This window comes from Sturnira hondurensis, unplaced genomic scaffold (genome assembly GCF_014824575.4).
Source record: "Sturnira hondurensis isolate 20B ecotype Veracruz unplaced genomic scaffold, ASM1482457v3 Scaffold0022201, whole genome shotgun sequence".
Classification (NCBI taxonomy): Eukaryota; Metazoa; Chordata; class Mammalia; order Chiroptera; family Phyllostomidae; genus Sturnira; species Sturnira hondurensis.
Window position 1 is genome coordinate 4,262,794 of NW_028094832.1, and position 21,082 is coordinate 4,283,875.

At 42.6% G+C, this 21,082-nt stretch overlaps 1 protein-coding gene and 1 long non-coding RNA gene across 3 annotated transcripts in view; one reads left to right on the forward strand and one right to left on the reverse strand.

The window, feature by feature from the left end:
* Positions 1–4,324: 4,324 nt before the first annotated feature.
* Positions 4,325–5,292, forward strand: LOC118979003 (uncharacterized). The gene is made up of 3 exons (XR_005064824.1): positions 4,325–4,414; positions 4,511–4,604; positions 4,950–5,292. It is a non-coding gene; the product is annotated as an uncharacterized LOC118979003 (long non-coding RNA).
* A 13,049-nt stretch (positions 5,293–18,341) lies between these two features.
* STX11 (syntaxin 11) overlaps positions 18,342–21,082 on the reverse strand; it is a 29,567-nt gene continuing 26,826 nt past the window's right edge. For both annotated transcript variants that reach the window (XM_037034794.1, XM_037034793.1), the window contains one exon: positions 18,342–20,291. In XM_037034794.1, the coding sequence (XP_036890689.1) occupies positions 19,423–20,286 (864 nt within the window). In that variant the 5' untranslated portion in view covers positions 20,287–20,291 and the 3' untranslated portion in view covers positions 18,342–19,422. The remainder of the gene's footprint in view (positions 20,292–21,082) is intronic.

Genomic DNA, 21,082 nt, shown 5'->3' on the forward strand with positions numbered 1-21,082 from the left:
TGACAGTCAGTCCCAACTGCTACAGGTACAAGAGAATGAGCCTTCAACTGATTCTGGTCCGTAGACATCAAGGGACACCTCCAGCCAATAAGTCTTTCCAGCTAAGTGCCCAGATATCATGGAATAGGAACAGGCTGTCCCTACTGTATATTTTTCTAATTCCTAACTCACAGAATCTATAGGCAGGATAACATGTTATTGTTTTGTACTGCTAAGTGTTGTTGTTGTTTTTTAATGAATCAGTAAATGAAATTTCTGAGACTGACAAACTGAAATACTATAATGGAGCCCTAGGAGTACTACACAGAGGCTGCCTACCTGAGAATAAAGCCAACATGGGGAAAGCAGAGTCCTATGGTAAAGAGCCCAAGATATGGTTCCATCAGTGACTGGAGTCTTTTCCTCCATTTTTCCTGGATTCTGAGTCAAGCTACTGTTTTCCAAATTCACATCTTACATGGGACTGTCTAACTGAAAGGATACAAGTTCTAGATCCTAGCTGCAAGGGAGGCTAGGAGGCAAGCCTCAAAATGGAGGAAATTTGCACAACATAGAAATCAAAAGATGCTGGCAACTGCAAGACATGACAAATATCCATTCAAGTGTTGGAACAAACTGTGAAAAGCGCTGCACAATGACATTTGTTATAACTGACAATATTAGAGAGAAAATGACAATATTAAGATAGATTTTGTAACACGGAAATAGCTTCATGTTCAGGTATCACATTTAACATACTTCCTACAGGAAATGTATCACTCTATCCTTCACTCTGTATGTGTTTATTTAAGCCATGATATTCTTTCTGCATTTTGTAGTGATTTAAAAAACATATCCATAAATGCTTTGATACTCCTCCCTTTAAAAGATGGAGCCTAATTCCCTTCCCCTTCCATGTGGGTCGGACCTAGTGATTCATTTCTAATGAATAATATAAAACAGAAGAGATGGTATGCAGCCTTGGAGTCTAGGTCATCAAAGGCATTGCTGCTATCATCTGGGTTGCTCTCTCTCTCTTGGATCATGCCCTCTGGAGGAAACCAGCTGTCGTGTCGTGAGCAGCTATTTGACAAGCCTTTGTGGTGAAGAACAGCTTGCAAGGAGCTGCAGTCTCACATGAGTGAGCTTGGGAACAGACCCTCCAGCCCAGTCAAGCCTGCACATGAGTGTAGCCCTGGCCAACACCTTGAACACCTGGATTGCAACCTCACAAGAGACCCTGAACTAGACCAACCACCACACCCTGATTTCCTGACCTAGGAACCATGTGAGATAGTAAATATTTATTGTTTTAAGATGCCAAGTTTTGAGTTACTTTTATGCAGCTGGCCAAATTTAGTTTCTCTAGCTCTGATGATATATTCACAGGCATATATTTTGTTTCCACACATATGTATTAAAAAAATAATCTTGCTGACCCCTTTGTTAACTTGTCTTCTTCCATTTGCCTTCAAACTCCTGAATGGATTGCCCATAGTTTCCCAATACACTCACTTTCCATTTTTCCCAGAACTTCTGACATGGGGCTTCTACACTTACCCTTCCTCTTTTTTATCTTTTCGTAATAAAAATGTCTTTACTAAAACAGGTTTAAGTTTAAAACTTGTATAAAATTCAAACTATATAGACAGGGGTAAAGTAGAGTGAGAAACCCCATCAATGTGGACCCCGTGTCCCTTGGAGATGCTAAGCCACTTCCTATCTCTCTCCTGCCTTTTCCTCTGCCTGACCCTCCACCAAAGTGCAGCATAAATCCTACTTTTCCACCACACATCTCATTGTAAAGTAAAATGGGTAACTATAAGTTACCCCTACCGGCAGATAGGAATATGAGTGTACAGACTCAGGGAGTTCCAAATAAGGCATTAGAAGCGTCCTTGTCACTCTGCATGTTCTCATTTATTAGAATGAAAGTTAAGGCCTGGGATGTTATTTTTTGATACTGTTAAAAGTATTCTTGCTGGCAGAATTTTCTGTTGCAATACCTACACTATTTAATTTTTGTGTGAAATGTCATTAACTATAGAACACATATATCCTCTCTAGTAAGCAGAAAAGAAATGAATCTTTTTGTTCTTAATTAAGGGTTGCCATTATGATGGCACCAATCTTTCTGAACTATAGATACACCAAGGGGCAGCAGGACATCGAAATGTAAAGGTACAGGCATGCTTCCTTTCTTATGCTTCGTCCACTGCACTACACGGGGTGTTGTGTTTTTTGTTTGTTTGTTTTTTGTTTTTTTGCAAATTGAGGGCAAGACTCTCCACCAGCGAAAAGATTAGGTCTCACTCTACTGTCGTGGCCTAGAACAGAAACCGCACATTCTCACTATCTCAGAGGTATGCCTGTATTGTTTAGATTGTAGAGTCAATAGACCTCGTTCAAACTCTAATTTTTTTCTAGCTATGTAGGCAATGTGCTCCTCAAGTCTGAGTTCCCTCATCCCTTAAGTGGCAATAATAATACCTACTCCAGAGAAACGTGAGAAGTAAAACGGTATATAAAATACCTAGCAGGGTACCCGGCTCAAGCTAAGTCCTGGTGGTAGTCAGTATTTGCTCATTTTCTAACAGCCACTCTTAATTTGACTTCAGAAAAAGTAGCTTCCTCCCCTTTACCCAGAGGATTAATCATTATTGGTCTAAACCAATAATGTTCATGTCATCTTCCTTGCAGCTGTTCAAGGCTGGGCAGGTTCACCCTGGATTCGGGCAGATGGAAGAAAAGTCACGGAGTCGTGGGGATGTCTGACATGCCTTTATTCACGGGTGGGGTGACCCACACACTCTGCAAGCTTCATGTCACACTGTGGGAAGCTCCAACTCCCTTACATACTAAATGCACACAAAGCCGGCAAGGTGCCAATACTGACCTTCAGTTATATAACAGAGCTTCATTCTACGCATGTGGGCCCATACTCAAGGCCACATGGACACTGCCAAACCACAGTCACTGGGACATCCCGGGTGAGGGAGCCTGGCTCACTCCATTTTCCCTATATCATCTATTGTGCCAATGATTGGTTTAAGGTGGAGAGAAGGAGAACAGGGGGTGGGGCGTGACCCAATTCTGGCCAATGAAAGATAAGGGAAGGTTGACAGAGGGTTCTGGGAATGCTTTTCTTTGTGAATTAAAAAAAAAAAAAAAAAAAAAAAACAGGGCCTCAGGAGCTTGTGCCATCGCTTCCCTCTTTCTTCTTGTGTTCAATGAGATGTTGTGAAATGTAATTGTCAGAGCACTTAGCCATCCTGTGACCATGAGGGAACAAGCCTATGGAGAAGGAACTCATCCCCAAAGATGCCAAACAGTAAACCAGAAGGAGACTCTGCCCTTAGTCACCTCCATGAAGACCTTAGTGAGGCTCAGCTGACCAGAAGCCACCTACCTCCAATGTGCTTGTTTTATNAAGGTGGAGAGAAGGAGAACAGGGCGTGGGGTGTGACCCAATTCTAGCCAATGAAAGATAAGGGAAGGTTGACAGAGGGTTCTGGGAATGCTTTTCTTTGTGAATTAAATTTAAAAAAACAGAGCCTCAGGAGCTTGTGCCATCGCTCCCCTCTTTCTTCTTGTGTTCAATGAGATGGTGTGAAATGTAATTGTCAGAGCACTTAGCCATCCTGTGACCATGAGGGAACAAGCCTATGGAGAAGGAACTCATCCCCAAAGATGCCAAACAGTAAACCAGAAGGAGACTCTGCCCTTAGTCACCTCCATGAAGACCTTAGTGAGGCTCAGCTGACCAGAAGCCACCTACCTCCAATGTGCTTGTTTTATGAGATAATTACCATCCCTTGAAATACACGCCAGTGATCTAAAAACATCAGGATCACCTGGGAACTTGTTGGAAAGGCAAATCCTTGAGCCCAACTCCAACTTCTTGAGTCCTTCCCACCTGAGCCGATGATTCCAAGGCATGCTCAATCATGAGAGTCCCCGTCATCACGGCGGGCTTTCCGAGTGCCTTTTCAAGTGCTCACTCAGTGTACGCAGAAGGGATGAAGGGCTCCACAGTGTCCCCTAGAGGTCGCTTCCTCAGTGAGTCCCCATGATTGGCTTGATTTCTTACCATTTGCCACTTTGTCCTAAGTAGGCCTGTCTTCTGTGGGTGCACTGCTGTCTTTCTGTTATGAATAGATACATAAAATACTGTGTGAACCCTTGAGCTGCCTTTTGCTAAGGCGTGTCTCGTTTCTCACAGAATCTTCACTTTCACTTTACCAGAAATCTCTCACCTCCAAGCATCATTCTAACACCCTTTTGTTTCAACATCTGCCAAAAGGTTCAACTTCCGGGTTACTTTTAAACCCATTCTTATCTCAGTTATGCTATGAAGAAATATGGCCAATTCGTAGTTTTTCACAACTTTATCACTAGATACCATCAACACTAGAACATACTTTCTCATCCCAAGGTGAGAATGGGAAGCCATCTGGGGTGTGTGTGTGTGTGTGTGTGTGTGTGTGTGTGTGTGTGTATTTTCACACTGAGAGTTCCTAACACTCTCCAGACACTTCTCGACACCTGACCATGCTATTCTGGATTACAAAGAACAGCGCTGGCGGCTGCGGTTGATCGAGCCTGACTTTCTGCTGAAATTTGTGGTGAGGCTCTTCCAGATAGCGCTGGGTCATGGGCCAAGCAGGAGCCTCGGCTGGGGCGGGGCGGGGAAGGGGACAAGGTTTGCACGCCCAAGCCTGTTCTTTCCCGGCAATGCAGAACTCAGCTGCGGAGAAGTCTAAGTGGCAACTGTTTGCAGCAAGGCTCCCCACTCCTCCTCAAGTTTGCCCTCATCTTTTGTTTTCCAACATTATTAAAGACATGTTTGGTTTTATGAAGCAGCGTTTCAGTATCGCTTTACATGTATTATCTCATTTAATTCATTTAATCTCATTTTCCCCATTTCTGTTTTGGTGTTCCACCTCGAGCCTATGTTCCTCTGTGGGCAGCAAAGGGGCTGCATGCTGAACCTGACAGGGTCAGGGAGGCTTGCGTGGTGGCCTTGCAAACTCAGAGACCTCAGCAGCCGCTCAGAATGGTCTGCAGTGAAACCTCTCCAACCGGAAGCTGCTCGTGGCTGGTACTGGTGGCAGGCCGTGCGGTCCTAGGCCGGCGTCTTCCCCAACAAAGACCAATCTTCACTTTAACTGAGACAGTCTATTGTCTTTATGCATCGACTATAACATACTTTTGGAATGTCAGTAATTTCCTTCTTTCCGGATCCCTCACTGCACAGGGCTGAGACCAAAAAACCCCTCACTGCTATTGTTCTCGTGTTAATTGTTAACTGTTAACTATCCTATACCCGCAGATGTCTGTGTCTATTCATTTTACTTTTTATTCAGTCCCAGAGATTTCCCTTCTTTGCTTTCTTCTGCCTCCCTCATCTGTGATCAAAGGAATTTCATGTAAACCCCCTTACGTCTTCCGCTTTGATTCTGACATATAAAGTAAGTGGTAAAACTGCCATTTTCCAGAGCATTTTCTTAATCCAATTAGATTTTGCTTTCCAAAATTATGGTGAGTTTGGCTGAAATAAACTCATAAAAATGTTTACGGGTATGACAATTCATGTTGACAACTGACTTTGTCTTTATTTGCATTTTTAAAATATTATTACTCATATCTTATTGAAGTCATATTTATTCTTAGTTTAACATAGAATGTTTCTTAATCTATGTTCATGATTTTGTTTTCACATATTGTAGCTTTTTATTTTTATTTCATAGTTAAACATAATTATTTTATCTTATAATAAATAGTTCACTTTACATTTCTATTTTAACCCTTTTTTATTCCAACATTTTAGTTTTCCTTAATTTCCTCTCTTCCTGATGTTCTTTTACTTTAATTTTTTTCTTAGACATATTTATCTAACTTTGGGATTCTGGTGAGTAAGAAAGATGGCCTCGGCAAGTGGCAATGGAGAAAGGAAGGCCACATCCTCTGTCCCCATGGCCTGCACACGAAGGAGGGGAGGGACAGTCTGGCAAAAGCTGGGGTTTTCCTGCAGCCGCTCAGGGTGGGGCCTCAGACTCCGCAAGCTCAGTCTGAAAGGGGCAGGTGGGCTTAGAAAATGTCAGACGCGCTCACTCAGATGTGTACCATACATGTGGGGTGACCATACATAGAATTTATCGTCTGGAGCCAGACACTTGTCGGAGAAGGGGCTTGTTGTGCGGAGGCAATGAGCTCGCAAGGGTCCAGTCCCAGCCAATTTACATATGTAAAAGAGATGAAGACGCCAGTTCGGACTACAACTAATGAACATCAGTTTTGCACATAATAGACATTTTTTTTAATGAACAACCATATTAAAATTTATAGAAGCTGAAAGGGAAATTGAAACACAATTCCTGAAGTATGAAACAGTTCCTTGTTGAGTGAATTAGGAAAATTCAGACAGGAAATTGGAGGTGCTTCGCAGCTCAAGTATCTGGTGTGCGTTCTGGGTGACGTTAACCACATGTTAGCTCACAAATATTCATCTATTTTTTAAGTATCAGCAGCGACCCTTTCATTTCATTTGGGGTGGACAGAAAGTGCAGGGTGGAATGAAGGTCATTCTGATGTTCCGCCTCCAGATCTGGCAGGATAAGGATGCCATTACCTGAAGGAGGTCCACAGGGGAAGGACAGGCTCTGCGTTTGAGGAACCTGTGGGACGTTCTCAAACACAGGTCGAGTAGGCAGAATATAAAAGTCTGGAGTGCAGGTGCCAGATCCAAGCTAAAGAAATAAATGATGGAGTGAATGACTCAGGCGAATTTCACGGGTGTCATACACACCCTGCCGGCCAGAACCGCAGGCAGAGGGGCCGCCCCAGCACAATGCCCGTGTGATCTCTTGTCATCCCCTGGTGTGCTTGGGCAGGACCTGGCACCCACTGCTCAAAACAAGGGTTTTCGAAGGTGAGAATAGGAGCAGCCCTGCAAGCAGAAGGAAAAGAGTCTGGCTTGGGTGCCAGCCGCTCGGGGAGGTTGTCCATTCACACCCATGGCACCGGAGTAGCTTGGGGAAGGTTGAGGCTGTGTCTTTGCTTCTTGTCCGGCAAACTAAAGAGGGCTGCTGGGATCACCACCGGTCAGTCTGCTCTCCAGCAGGGTTTGGAAGCACAGCCATGGGATGGGGGAGATCACCTACAAGGAATGTATAGAAAAGGAAGTGTCAAGGGCAGAACCCTTGGCCATTTCACATGTCAGTGTGTGGGCTAATTTGCGGGACCCAATAACCTGAAAAAAATGTGTGAGCTACTTTGTGTTTTTATGCTACCAAACACTGGAAAGCAGTAATTTTTCTGCTTTTCCTCCCCCATTTTCTTACCATATTTTGCTGTGTATAATACGTACTTTTTACTCAAATTTTTTAGGGAAAAATAGGATGCACATTTATATATGGGTGCAATAATGTGTATAATAATCCTACATAGAATGTGCACAAAATATGGGTGCACATCATACACAACAAAATACGGTTAGTTGTCTTACCCACACCTGGCGATTTTCTTTATAGCTATGTGTGCAGGTAGCTATAGCAGGTAGCTATAGCAGGTAGCTATAGCTATGGGGAAGGCAAATACTGTCAACCAGGCCCATGCCAGGTATGTGGGGTTTGGCAAACTACAGCCTCTTTCTTCTGTCAAATAAGTCAGGGGGCTTGGTAATATAAATTATGAATGTTTCCTTTCATTTTGTTGTATTTAGTTTTTCCAATACATTTTAAGGAGGCAATTCAGTTGTCCAATGACAAGATGGCGTGCCAAGAATTCCAGGAGTTTTCATTTGTGGTGTAAACTGTAGTATGTACTATTTTTAAGACACTGAAAATTTTGCAAATTATATATATATTCAGAATATATATATATTCAGATTATTCAGAAGATATATATATATATATATATATATATATATCTTCTGAATAGAAAAGCAGACCAAGCAAAGAAACAGTAGACCAAGTGAAATTACCATTATGCTCTCCATTTTATTCATTATTTTAAAACAATGCAAAAGTAGGGTGAAGAGAGGACTAGAAATTATATTTCATCACATTTTAAGAACAAGCAGATTTTTGTCATTTTTAACAGAAAAAATAAAAGGAAAATTAATTAATACGCATGTGAATTTAAAGGTTTTGAGTTATCAGAAATCCATACAGTGTTAGAAGAAATTTCTAAGATTTCCAGCCTACTCACCACATTAAGCCCAAGCAAAATTATGTCATAGAATACCGTAATACACAACTTTACAAAATTGTACCCAGAGGGCACACATGGGGGGGGGGATAGGAAACCTGCCAACTTCATTTACTTTTCATATTTTCAACTTCCACTTTCTAATTTTTGGTCCACTTCAGTTGGGTCTCCTAATCTTATTCTGCTCTTCTGGGTGTCCAAGTTTATCTGTGTTCTGACCTATCTTGTATCCTTTCTTTCTGTTAACTTTTATTAAACTTATTGGGGTGACATTGGTTAATAGGATCATGCAGGTTTCGAGCATGCATTTCTATGATACACGATCTGTATATTGCATTGGGTGCCCACCACCCAGTCAAATTATCTTCTGTCACCATGTATTTGCTCCTCTTTATCCTTTACCACTCCCCACCCCCTTTCCTCTGGTAACCACTGTACTGTTGTCTGTGTCTATGAGTTCCAGTTTTATATCCCACATATGAGTGAAATCATGTGGTTCTTAGTTTTTTCTGACTGGCTGACTTTGTTCAGAATGGTATTCCCAAGATCCATCCATGTTGATGCAAATGGCAGTGTTTCATCTTTCCTTATGGCTGAATAATATTCCACTGTAGTATATACCACATCTTCTTTAACCAACCATCTATCAAAAGACACTTTGGTTGTCTCCATGTCTTGGCCACCATGAACAATGCTGCAATGAACAAAGGGATGCCTATATCTTTGCAAATAAATATTTTCAAATTTTTTGGGTAGATACCCAGAAAAGGGATTGCTGGGTCATATGGTAACTCCATTCTTAATTTTTGACATCACTCCCAAGACATGGTCTTTCTTTTTATTTTCAATCTCCAGGTCATTCACACCACTGGATTATTCCTTTCAAAAATATTCATTTTAAGGCTCTTATCTCTATCAGGAAGGAAAGGATTTCTCTTCAATGTTTTCACATCCCCTATTGCGTTCTCCAGTCCGTTTTCAATGCAGCACTGAAAGTCTTACTGGGAAGAAACGCAACTTTTGCTGCTAAAGCTGTGGCTTCCTTTAGGAAATGAGGACTTGGTGCAAAGTTACTTCCCATACTGACAATGGTCAGCACAGAGTGCGGAACCCAGGAAGCCACCCTGCAGATGAGTTGCAGTGTTGAAAGAACAGGTACCTCGGTTCATTTCCCAGTTTTACTTTCTCCTGGGTTGGGTTAAGTGCATGTTTTAACGTCTTGCCACTTAGTAACAGTTCTTGTTTGACAGGTTTCTTCCATGAACCAGATTACTAAACACGAGTGAAGATTATGAATAGAACCATATTACTTCCACCATGCCCTTTTAAGGGAGTATCAGACCAGGGTAAACCATAGGGCAGGGCAACAGAATAAACTAATGAAACATTCCTGGCTGCAAGAGAAATTCCTGTCTTCGTCACACGGAGGCTAAGTAATTTCACTTTATCTAAGGGCAACATTCCTCCTATACCCTTGCTACTCCCTGCAGATTCTTGCCTTGATTTTGCCCACATCCTGTTTTAAAGAGTTGGAGCAGCAGCTCAGCTGCTGGCAGCTGGGAGTCACCTGGGGCCGAGCAACAGTACACGCACCGAGTCAGCTTCAGCAGGGAGAGAGCCTTGCAGCCCCACTGAGCTCACAGCTCAGTGGAAGGGCAGTTTCGGGTCCTCCAACCTCTCCTTGGTTTTCCACTCCTGCAGGGGGAGGAATGGTCGTGCAGTCACTTCTCTGCACAATACACATACAGTTGAGCACTTTCGTATTGCACCAGCATTGCAAACCCTAAGGAATCTGTCTGTATGTGTGTGTGGCGGTGGGGAGGCATGCCCCTACAGACTCAGGAGAGTGGACTGGGGCACTGCAGGGCACCCTTATATGTGACATTCTTGGTGACTGAGAATAGTTTAGGACTGATGCCCACAGCCACCACCCTGAAACACAGTCTTTTATAACAAGGAGCAGGGAGCTGAGTACTTCACACAAATGACTCTACTAGATGTCCTGTTAAGATAGGTAGATGATACGTATAGATAGAGAGAGAGTGAGAGAGAGAGAGAGAGATATCTGAAACCAAAGCCAATACATTTTATCCAAAAAAAATTTTTGAATGATCTTTACTTTACATAACTGGAAGAATAAAAAGAAAAAAAATCCTTTCCAGATGAAACTTAGTTTGCAACCTTATTTGCATCCAACCTGAGCCTCTATCTTTTTAATAAGACGCAATGAAGCCCTGGCTGGTGTGGCTCAGTTGGTTGGGCGTTGTCCTGCAGATGGAAAGGTTGTGGATTTGATCCCTGGTCAAGGCACACACAAGAATCAACCAAGGAATGCATAAATAAGTGGAACAAAGATTAATGTTTCTCTTTCCCTCTTCCTCTCTCTCTCTCTAAAATCAATTAACAAAATTTTTTAAAAATCAAAAAGCAGCATGGAAAGAAACAAATGCCCTTTGATGTAGGATTGGATAAAAACATGTGGTACATATATACTGTGGAATACTACACAGTCATAAAATGATACAACACTGCCATTTGTGACAATCTGGATGGATCTTGAGAATATCATGCTAGGCAACACAAGTCAGACAGAAAAAGTTAAGAATCGTTTGATTTCACTTATATGTGGGATATAAAACTGAAACCAATAATGAGCAAACAAGATAAACAAAAACTCATAGACTCAGACAACAGTATGTTCGTTACCAGAAGCAAGAGGGGTGGGGGATAACAAAGGTAAAGGCGGTCAATATTCGGTGAAAGAAGATTTAACTTCGGGGTGGTGGGCACACAATGCAATATAAAGATCATGCATCGTGGAGCTATACAACTGGAACCTACATAAATTTGTTAACCAATGTCCCCCCAGTCAATGTCATTTGAAAACATGAATCAAAAGCAGCACCGCCGAGGAAGCACAGATTGCTGAGTGAACAGGGGGATGACGCTGGCCGGGAGAGGGCAGCTCCGTGCTGCGTCAGCACCACTGAGGACTGAGTGGGGGCTGCTCTCGGAAATCCATCCCTGTCCACTGAGGTCACGCCTCCCGCCTCCCGCAGCAGAGATGCGGGATGAGATGAGAGATGAGAGCAGCAGGGACACTCAGGCAGGCCTGTCCCTGGGAGGCACCAGAGCCTCTGAAGGCTGACTTGCCGCAAGGACTTCCTGATGGCTCTGCGACCCCTTTTGGATTGTGCAGCAGTTTGAATGCTTCTTCCTCCTTGTTGACCTTCCCAGATGCAACTGCTCTCAGCCTAAGCTGTCTCCCTCCCTGCTTCCCATCAGAAGCACTCACCCCAATAAAATCTTTGCACTGTTTAATCTGTTCCTGGAGTCGGCTTCTCAGAAGACCCAGCCAAGCATGGGGGCAAAGTCCTGAGAAGCGGTTCAGGTAGAGAAATAGCCTGCAGGAATGGCCGGAACTGAACAAGAATTGAGTATACAGGAAAGAGTGGGGCTGGGGGGAATGAGGCTGAAGAAGCAGGCGGGGCCCAGGTCCTGCAGGGCCTTAGACAGAACCACTCAGGAGTTGGGATTTTATCCCAGCAGTAATGTGCAGCCTTCAAAGGGTATTTAGCAGGCTAATGGCCCGAGTGGATACATGGATAAACAAAGTGTAGTGTGTACATAAACAACGGGCTAGCATTCAGCCTTAAAGAAAGGAGATGTTGTCACATGCTTCATCATGGATGAACCAGGAAGACATTATGCTGAGTAAAATAAGCCAGTCACAAAAAAGACAAACACTACATGGGAGTGGACAAAAGTAGGTTTACAGTTATAATACAAGTAAGTAGTACAATAATTAATACATAATGATCAAGAATAAACTCTGTTTCCTGTACTCACAACTGCAAACCTATTGTCCCACCCTGTACGATTCTATTTATATGAGGCAGGTAGAGCAGTCAGACTCACAGGCACAGAAGGTGTCATGGTGGTGCCAGGGGCTGAGGAGAAGGAGGGCTGGGGAGAGTGTGAACCTGCACGACGAGAAGAGTTCTAGAGACTGGCCACACAACAACATGAATGTGCTTAACCCAGTTGACCTATATGCTTTAAAATGCCTAACATGGTAACTTTTATGTTATGTATGCTTTACCACAATTTAAAATAAGCAAATCATAATGACAAAACAAAAATCAAGAAAAAGGACTATGACCGTAGTGTAGAGATTGGATTTGAGGGGCGAGATGAGAGGCCAGAGACGTGTTAGAAGACATTGAACTCATGGAGACAAGAGAGGAGGACTGTGTGAGCTGGGAGGCAGTAGTGGGGGTGAGAGAAGCACACATATTCTTCGGGAGAGGCGAGGTGGGAGAGAGACAAGAGGCTGCAGCAAGGGATCCCGCTGGCTCAGGCAGTGGGGTAGAGAGTGGTTGATGATGCCATTTGCAAGATAGGTAAACAGGAGTTGTGAGTGGATGAAGGTGCTGGATTCTGTAGCATTAAAAGTGCTGGTGGGTCCTGGCTGGTGCAGCTCAGTGGATTGAGAGCCAGCCTGCAAACCAAAAGGCCTCTGGTTCGATTCCCATTCAGGGCACATGCCTGGGTTGCAGGCCAGGTACCCAGTAGGGGGCACATAAGAGGCAACCACACACTGATGTTTCTCTCCCTGTCTTTCTCCTTCCTTTCTCCCTCTCCTTCTCCTTCCCTGCCCCTCTCTGAAAGTAAATAAATAAAATCTTTAAAAAAATAGTGCCGGTGGGACATCTAAAGAGCAGATGTTTGACAGACAGTGGGAGGTACAGACCCAACTCCCCACTGAGAAGTAGGGGCTGGAGATTACAGATCAGGAGACCATCAGCATTCAGAATGGTGGTGTTTGAAACTCGGGGAGTGAGAGGTCTAGCTCCGGAGACTGGGTAACCTGAGAAGAGAAAAGGCCATGAATGCAAAGTGAGCTATGATGGCTGGGAAGGAGAGAAACCTGCAAAAAAGACTGGGGAGGAGGAAACAAAGGTAGGGGGAAAATGTGGAATCAGAGGCCAAGGGAAGACTGGGTTTCATTAATGTTACAGAGATTAGTCAAAGCAAATACACGTTCTCTCTCTTTTCAATGCAATTATGCTTCTAGATTGGTGTTGATGTGAATGTTCCTGGAGAGATATTTAGTAATATGAGAGTAAGAAATAGACACACGGAAGTACATAACTATTGTCAAATATTAGAGGACTGAATTCTTAGTTTCCACCTCTCAGGAAAAATGAGCTCATGATATTATTTCACAGGATGGTCATGAAAAAAATGAGATCAAAGCACTCTGTAAACTGGCAAGTGTCAGACCAATGGGTGTTATGCTGGTTGAATGACATGTCTGTCTGTTGTGCAGTGGGACAACTATTGAGCAAAGTGTCGTCAGACCCAGATTAGTACCCAAAGTGTACATAAGTTGAAGGTTGGAGCTACAGACAGCTGGGAAAATTTACAGATCAACAACAATCAGGATGTAGGGTTAGAGCAAGCAGCTGACCAGAAAGCAGACAGACAGGAACATGCAGCTAGTGAAATGTCCACACACAAAGCAAACAAAACAAAGAAACTGAGGGGGTGGGGGATGAGTGCAGGACAGATGCAAGGTCTCATCTATGTCCAAGTAAACTTAGAAAACAGAGGCACTGCTCAGCCTCAGCCAGTGAGCTTTGGTATAGACATGGATACTTACTCATGCCTTCTGTCCCTACCTGTTCCATAAAAGATTAATGGTGGCTTAGAACAAATCTTCATGTATGGGTAACCTAGGATCTGCAGGAGGTATCAGGCAAAAGGGGCACATCTGGTAAAAAATTAGATAAAAGGGGCACATCAGTGGAGACCACGCTGATACAAAATACATAAAGATCCTGGCATAGAAACCCTGAAACACACGCATTACATGTATGTTCCTATTACACAGCTTCAAGTGTTTTCTGTTTGAGACAGCTAGACTGGACACATGCAAATAGCTGGGCCTGTTTGCAAATAGTAATAAGGATATGTGTGTGTGTATATATGTATATATGTATATATACACACATACATATTTTGTATGCTCTGATATTTTTACCCACTATAAAATATTATGGGATGCTGAGATACAAAGGAAGAAATATGCCTAAAGAGTTGGCTGTAGAACCATGAAAATGTAGACATACACAGGTACCATCTGGCACAAATAATGCCAGTTTTTTTATTACAAAATCTTTTTTTTACAAAAGCATAAGCATATAAGTCTCTAACATAACAATATCACATTTGAGCACACCATATGACATTTTAGGTGAAATGTTCAAATTAAAACTATAAATTATGCCCTGGCTTGTGTAGCTCAGTGGATTGAGCACAGGCCTATGAACCAAAGGGTTGCCAGTTCGATTCCCAGTCAGGGCACATCCCTGGGCTGTAGGCTAGGTCCCCAGTATGGGGCACACGAGAGGCAACCACACATTCATATTTCTCTCCCTCTCTTTCTCCCTCCCTGCCCTTCTCTAAAAATAAATAAATAAGATCTTTTAAAAAACTATAAATTATTACAACCATATTATTACCCTACCAACCACACTCAAGCAGGCCATACTTCCAGGACCCCGTATATTAGGAAAAATGGAATAGGTCTGACTAGCTAAGGATGCTTGCAATTAAAATGGAGTATAAAGAATACTTTTAAAAGAAACACCAAGCATTAAAAAATGACAGTGATGGGACTTGTCTATTGCTCCTGACTTGTCAGGCTATCACTGGTTTTAAAGCATCCTAGGAAGTTTTACCCTGATCATCAGTTCAGGAAGCCTTCCTTATTGCCAGTAAATATATAATCTTTACAACAAAAGCTTCCAGTGTATCCCCTTGCCTCTTCTTTATAACACACCGACATGTGTTGTGCGTTGTGTGTTATCAACGAATAAAGATGCTCACTAGTTATGTGTTGGTGAAGTCACATTCCAGAGCCTATTTGTTTTCCATTTCCAATGGCCCCATTTTATTAATTGGCATGATTTTCAATTTTGCTATCGAAAACAAGTCAACTGTTACTCTGATTCCTACTGGATGTTTGAAACTATCATCTTGATTACATTGAGTGAATAGCATGCCGCAGAGAGAGAGATAGCAGGCATATTACAAAGATAGCAATTATGTCTGATGGTAGAAAAGAGAATGCTAGGATTTATACATAAAATCCAAGACTTCAGTTTTCATATTTATTATTTTAAGCTATACACAATCTTCAGTAGTTCCCTGTGAAGGTAGGAACTTTGCATTTTAGAGCCTAGAAAATATTTGCCTATGACATTTAACTATAAAGCATTAGGACTGGATTTTTAAAATTAATTAATTTATTAATTCACTCACTCATTTATTTACTTATGTGTATACATGTACACATATTTACTAGCCAATAGATGTCAACTTTAAAGAAATTGCAGCTGGTTTTACAAAAAATATTAAAGTAATAAAATCATATCAAAATTTATTAGTAGAAAAATACCATTGTGATGCTTTGGAAACTAAGACACTAAGATGTGACTAAAACACTGTTTAAGTTATTGAAATAATTAAGAGTAACTAGTCTGCTTTCTTTACATGTTGAGAAAGTCAATATAAAGAATATAAATGCATAATGTATTAACATAATGGGTAGCATGTAAGTATGCATTTTATAGTACACATAATTACATTATTACATAATATAAATAATGAACTTTCTTGTTTACTTTTTAGTTTTAGGGCACTATTTATTTATTTTTCCTCTTTTTAAAAAAATTGTTGTTCAAGTAGCTGCGTCCATTTTTGCCCCACCGCCCTCCCAGCCACCCCACCTTCCCTGCTTGGTCCTACCCCCTTCGGCTCCGTCCTTGTGTCCTTTATACGTGTTCCTTGATGACCCTTCTCCTCCCCCCCCCCCCATTATCCCCTCTCCCCTCTTCTCTGGTTACTGTCAGTTTGTTCTTTATTTCAATGCATTGGGATGGTTTTTTAAAAAAGGATTGGTACAAGAACACTATCCTCTCCCCAAGTCATTATCTTGAAAGAACATAAACTTCCTCTCATGATGTCATGGTTTAAACATTTTTTAATTATTGATCAGCTTTAAAAAAAAATGGGAATTCAGATGATGCTGGACACTGATGCCTCCCAGGTGAGCACCTTTCCTATTTCTGATATTTCTGGAGTTGTCATCACCTATAACCCGTGGCGGTGGCTGTAAGGTGAGGCATTCGGCTGGCCGGAGGTAGTCACCGCCTATGCTCAAATAGCTTTGAAAGATTCCCACAACTGGCCCCCAAAGGCTGTACAGTTCTTTGTGGTGGATTCTTTCATTTCATACACGAAATGACATTACAGTATGAATTTTGCAGACTTATCACGAAGTCTTTTTTTTACCCAAAGTTGCTCTTCAGAATCTGTCCAGGTCAGAGCACCACAGGCTCGGGTGCACCAATAAATGCTACAGCGTCTCTTGGTGGCGCTGGAGCCCTCTTTCCTACGGACAAACCCAGCATTTTAACCACTGCTCAGAGTGGCAGTCAGAGCCAAGGCTGGCTCTGTGGGTGGGTTGAGGGGGGACAGGCAGGATATGGGAAAAGCCAGCTGATCCCTTCCCGTGGGCCTATTGTGTCCTGGCCTCCACAGCTGAACTCCTTCTGGGGCTTTGCGATCGGCAGTTCGAGAAGAATCAGGGGAAAGCGCTTGCCAAATTGAGCAGAACAGCTGCTTCCTGTTTAACTTTTTTGAATGGAACATTTAATTTCTTTTTCAGAACATGCTGGGATAGAAGAAGGAATAGAAATACCACCGTGAAAAATAGCTTTTTTTCATTACAGAAAAAAAGCCCTCACATTCAAAGATGGTCTTGGTTTCTTTATTCCATGTTGTGAAAGACTGTTAAAAAAAGAATACGTATTTTTCCTCAGAAGCTAAAAACTACTCATTTACTTCAGTCAATGGCAGCTCTCTCAGTCTACGAGAAAGTTATTTAATGACAATGAACAGAGCACTTAGCATATGCCAGGCACTTCTTGCTTTTACATATTTAGTCTTTTACTGCTTAAGACTTTATGAGGTAGGTCTGGTTGTGTCCATTTTACAGATGAGGAAACTGAGGCCCAGAGAGGTCAAGGAGCATGCCACGTCATAGCAGCTAGCATGAGGCAGACATAGGGTTTAAAGCAAGAAAGTAGAGTCCTGAATGTGTGTTCTTAACCATTCTGTCACACCCAGAGGTTTACTAACAAAGAAAAATTCTTGCCTTTTCCTCGGTAAGAGTTCACTAATCTCTTAGCAAAGTGCAATTTTTATGTAATTCTTCAATGTAAAATATAGGGCATTCAAAAATACACAGAGCCTGCAAACTCATTTGCTTTCATGAATGGTTTTAAGCAAAGGAAATGCTTTATGGGTTTAAACGAGTCAAATGAATGAATTATTCTCTCTTGCGAACACTACCTGGCAGTCTATTTACAGTTCTCTTCTCTTCTATGAAAGACAACACTGGAGCTATACGAAGACTTTTTCTTTTAGAGAAAGGGAATTAGGTCAAGTTAGGTCAAAGTTGAAACAACACTGGAGTTAGCTGAGAAAGAAATCAGGAGAAAGCCGAGAAGAGCCCAGTGGGACTTGGTTTCCACAATTCTCATATTTAACCATGAAATTAAAATTAGATGCAGGGCTGGATTTTCATGGTCATGAGCAGTTTAGACAGTGAGTTGCAGAGTCTGCACACTCTTCTATTCCTCTCCAAATTTCATTGTCTGAAGGACCTGAGAATTTTGACTGTTGAATAAATTCTCTCATTTTTATTAAATAATGAGTAGAAAGAATTCAAAATTGACTCGGGAGAAAGACAGGAAACATGGTAAATGTGGGTAAGGGCCCTCCAAAGTTTGCAAATGAAACCAAATCTCTAAAACACGATGATTTTGCTAAACGACCGTAGGTAACTCTGGAGAGAAAAAAGATACGCTCGTGTGAATTCCTTTTCGTTTGTTTCTTCCATCCAGATGTTTCCGCTTTAAGCAGCTAGAAGAATTTTTAACACAATGGCTGAAAAAGGAAACTAAGACACACACACATAAAAGGGATATTTATTACGTAATGTTTATTAAACTAACTTAAAAAGAATTATTTTAATTTAAATCATGAAAGGCGTGGCCCACAGCAAAACAAATGCAATATTTCCAAGAATGTTTATTATCTCCAGTTCTGTCTGCATCGTCGGCTGTTGACATCTGTCTGTATCACCATAACTGACACAGTTGTTCAAAATCACATGTTGGCCCTACTGGACTCGATGTGCAGATGAGAGTGAGATCAACTCAAAACAAGGAAACCCACACTGACAACCAGTAAAAGTGTTTTTCTTGATATTTATAGTCTATATGTACAAACGTAGAGGGGAAACCAGTTAGTCACTATGTATGTGTGTTAGTGAATCTTCGTACTTCACATTTACATGTGTCTGTGCATTTGTAATAATCACATAAAAAGATACATTTTAAATTATTTTTATTTATGAAAAATATAAAATGTGACTGATACGCTCACCAATTTGAGTGCTTGTTCAAAACCCAGTGCTTAAAAATATTTGGGGAAAAGATCCCAAACTATATTCTGACAGAAGATAATAAAAGTGAAAAGATAAGAAAATAATGAGTGTTAAATGTGATTTTAATAAGTATGGATGTGAGCCTTGGCTGGTGTGGCTCAGTGGCCTGAGTGCTGGCCTTCGAATGAGTGTGGAGGTGAGCAGAAAGAAGCTGTACTTGTAAGCAGGAATCATAGAGCACTAACCAGACAAAGAATTTGAAATGAAAGACGTGAAACCGAACAGAACCAAGGTACTTTCCAGACAGAGTAAATGAAATTTGTTTTGATGGGTTCACACTATTAGCCAATGCGGACTTGGCATCTTCCTAGAAGACATGTCTGGGACAACGACCCTACAATATGGTACAACGTCAGTTCTTTATTTGGCTTCCGTTAAAAGGGCAAGGGTGCAATTTGCCATACAATGACCTTACACAACTTCAGTGGGTATCTCTGTACTTACTGAAGAAACATCGGACAGCATCAACCGTAGTCCCAAGCATGGGCTGGGTTGGAATTTTTAGACCTGGAGTTCCTTCTTTCTCTAAAGACTGAGGTCCCATAGGGGCTGGGACAACTCACCCCCATAAAGGGAGCCCCCCAATCTTTCCCATTACGCTTCTCAGACCATTCCCGTTAGGATAGAGTGTGATGTCCCAGGCCAGCCTGCTAGTTGAGGCAGGGGCAGCAGAAGCAGCAAATGGTCCGACAGGGGTTCTTCTTCTTGTACTGCACGGCCTTGCGCACCTGCGCCTTGGCCTGGCCGGTATAGTCGAGGGTCTTCTCCACGTTCAGCTCAATAACGTTGAGGGTGTCGGCCTGCTCCTCCACCAGCACCGCCATCTGCAGGAAGAGCTCGTGCACATCGCGGATGCGGCCCTCCAGCTTCAGCAGCTCGCGGTGGCGGCTCTCAATCTCGTTGAGGGCCGCCCGCGCACCCTTCACATCAGCCAGCAGGTTCTCGGAGAACACGTCCCACTTGCCCTGCTCGAACATGTCCTCGATCTGGTCGCCCGAGACGTCCTTGCCCATGATCTCCAGCTGGCGCTGGATGCGGATCTTGCAGTTGTCGCGCTGCTTCATCTCGGCCTGGTTGTACTCGTACATGGCACGCTGGAAGGTGCGGGTGAGCGCGCTGTACTGCGCGCGGGTGATGCGCGCCACCGCGGAGTTTGGTCCGTGCCGGGCCTCGGCCTCCTCGCTCAGCGCCTTCATGGCGCGCAGCTTGCGGTGGATGTTTTCGCCACGGGACTTGATGTCCTTGGCAATGGAGTTGGTGTCCCGCTTGATGCTGCTGAGACGCCGCATGGACGTGAGGAAGCGGGCGTTTTGCTTTCCCAGCCGCTTCACATCTGCCATGAGCTGCTGGTTTTCGTTCTGAAGGTCCTGGATGTCTCGGTACAAGGACTCCAGGATGTGGTCCGACTCGAACACGACATCCTCCTGGGGCGAGTCGAAGTCGTCACCTCCGTCCGAGAACTGCTGGTCATACTGCCTGGTTAACTCCAGAAGTTCTGACAACCGGTCCTTCATTTTGCCTGCGAGTAGACATACTGAGGTCACATTCTTCTAGTGACAATCAGAAATTCACACCGAGGGAAGGGAAGTGAAAATAAAGGGACGCTGTGCTCAGCACCCCCAATTCTTTATCCTTGGGTGTAATACAGACACTGAACGGAGCTAAATGTTCTATGACATTTTGCTTACAAGTAAAGGACAAAAGTGACTTAAAGTCATGAGCACAGTTGCGTTTTATAGCCCGTAGGGTCCTTGCAGTTCAATGTTACGATATTCAGTCAGCAATTTGAAAATTCGGATTGCACTGGGAACTAATCTACTACTTGCTTTTGAGTTCTCCAATAATCACAAATCAAAACAGACAGAAAAAGGAAAAATAGGAAGAAAATATTTGCAAAGATTGTTATTTTCTAATAAAGAGAGCCAATTTACAAGGCTTTGGGGTCAAGTCTGAATGTCTGTTCTGTGTCCATTTCAGCCCTGGTGAGCATATCAGTCCTGCACATCATAACAGTTCTTCAAATAGCGCCACATAAATCACGGTTTAACATGTTTTCTTTTAAAAATGTTGTAAGCTGGCCAGGTGGCTCAGTTGGTTGGAGCACTGTCCCACACTCCAAAAAGTTGCAAGTTCAATCCCTGGTCGAGGTGTGTACAGGAGGCAACCAATGGATGTTTCTTTCTCTCTCTCTCTCTCCTTCCCCCTCTCTCTAAATATCAATGAACATATCCACGGGTGAGGATTTTAAAAAGTTATAAAATTAAAACATGCTTGAAGTAAAACAACAAAAGACACAAAGACGAAAATCTA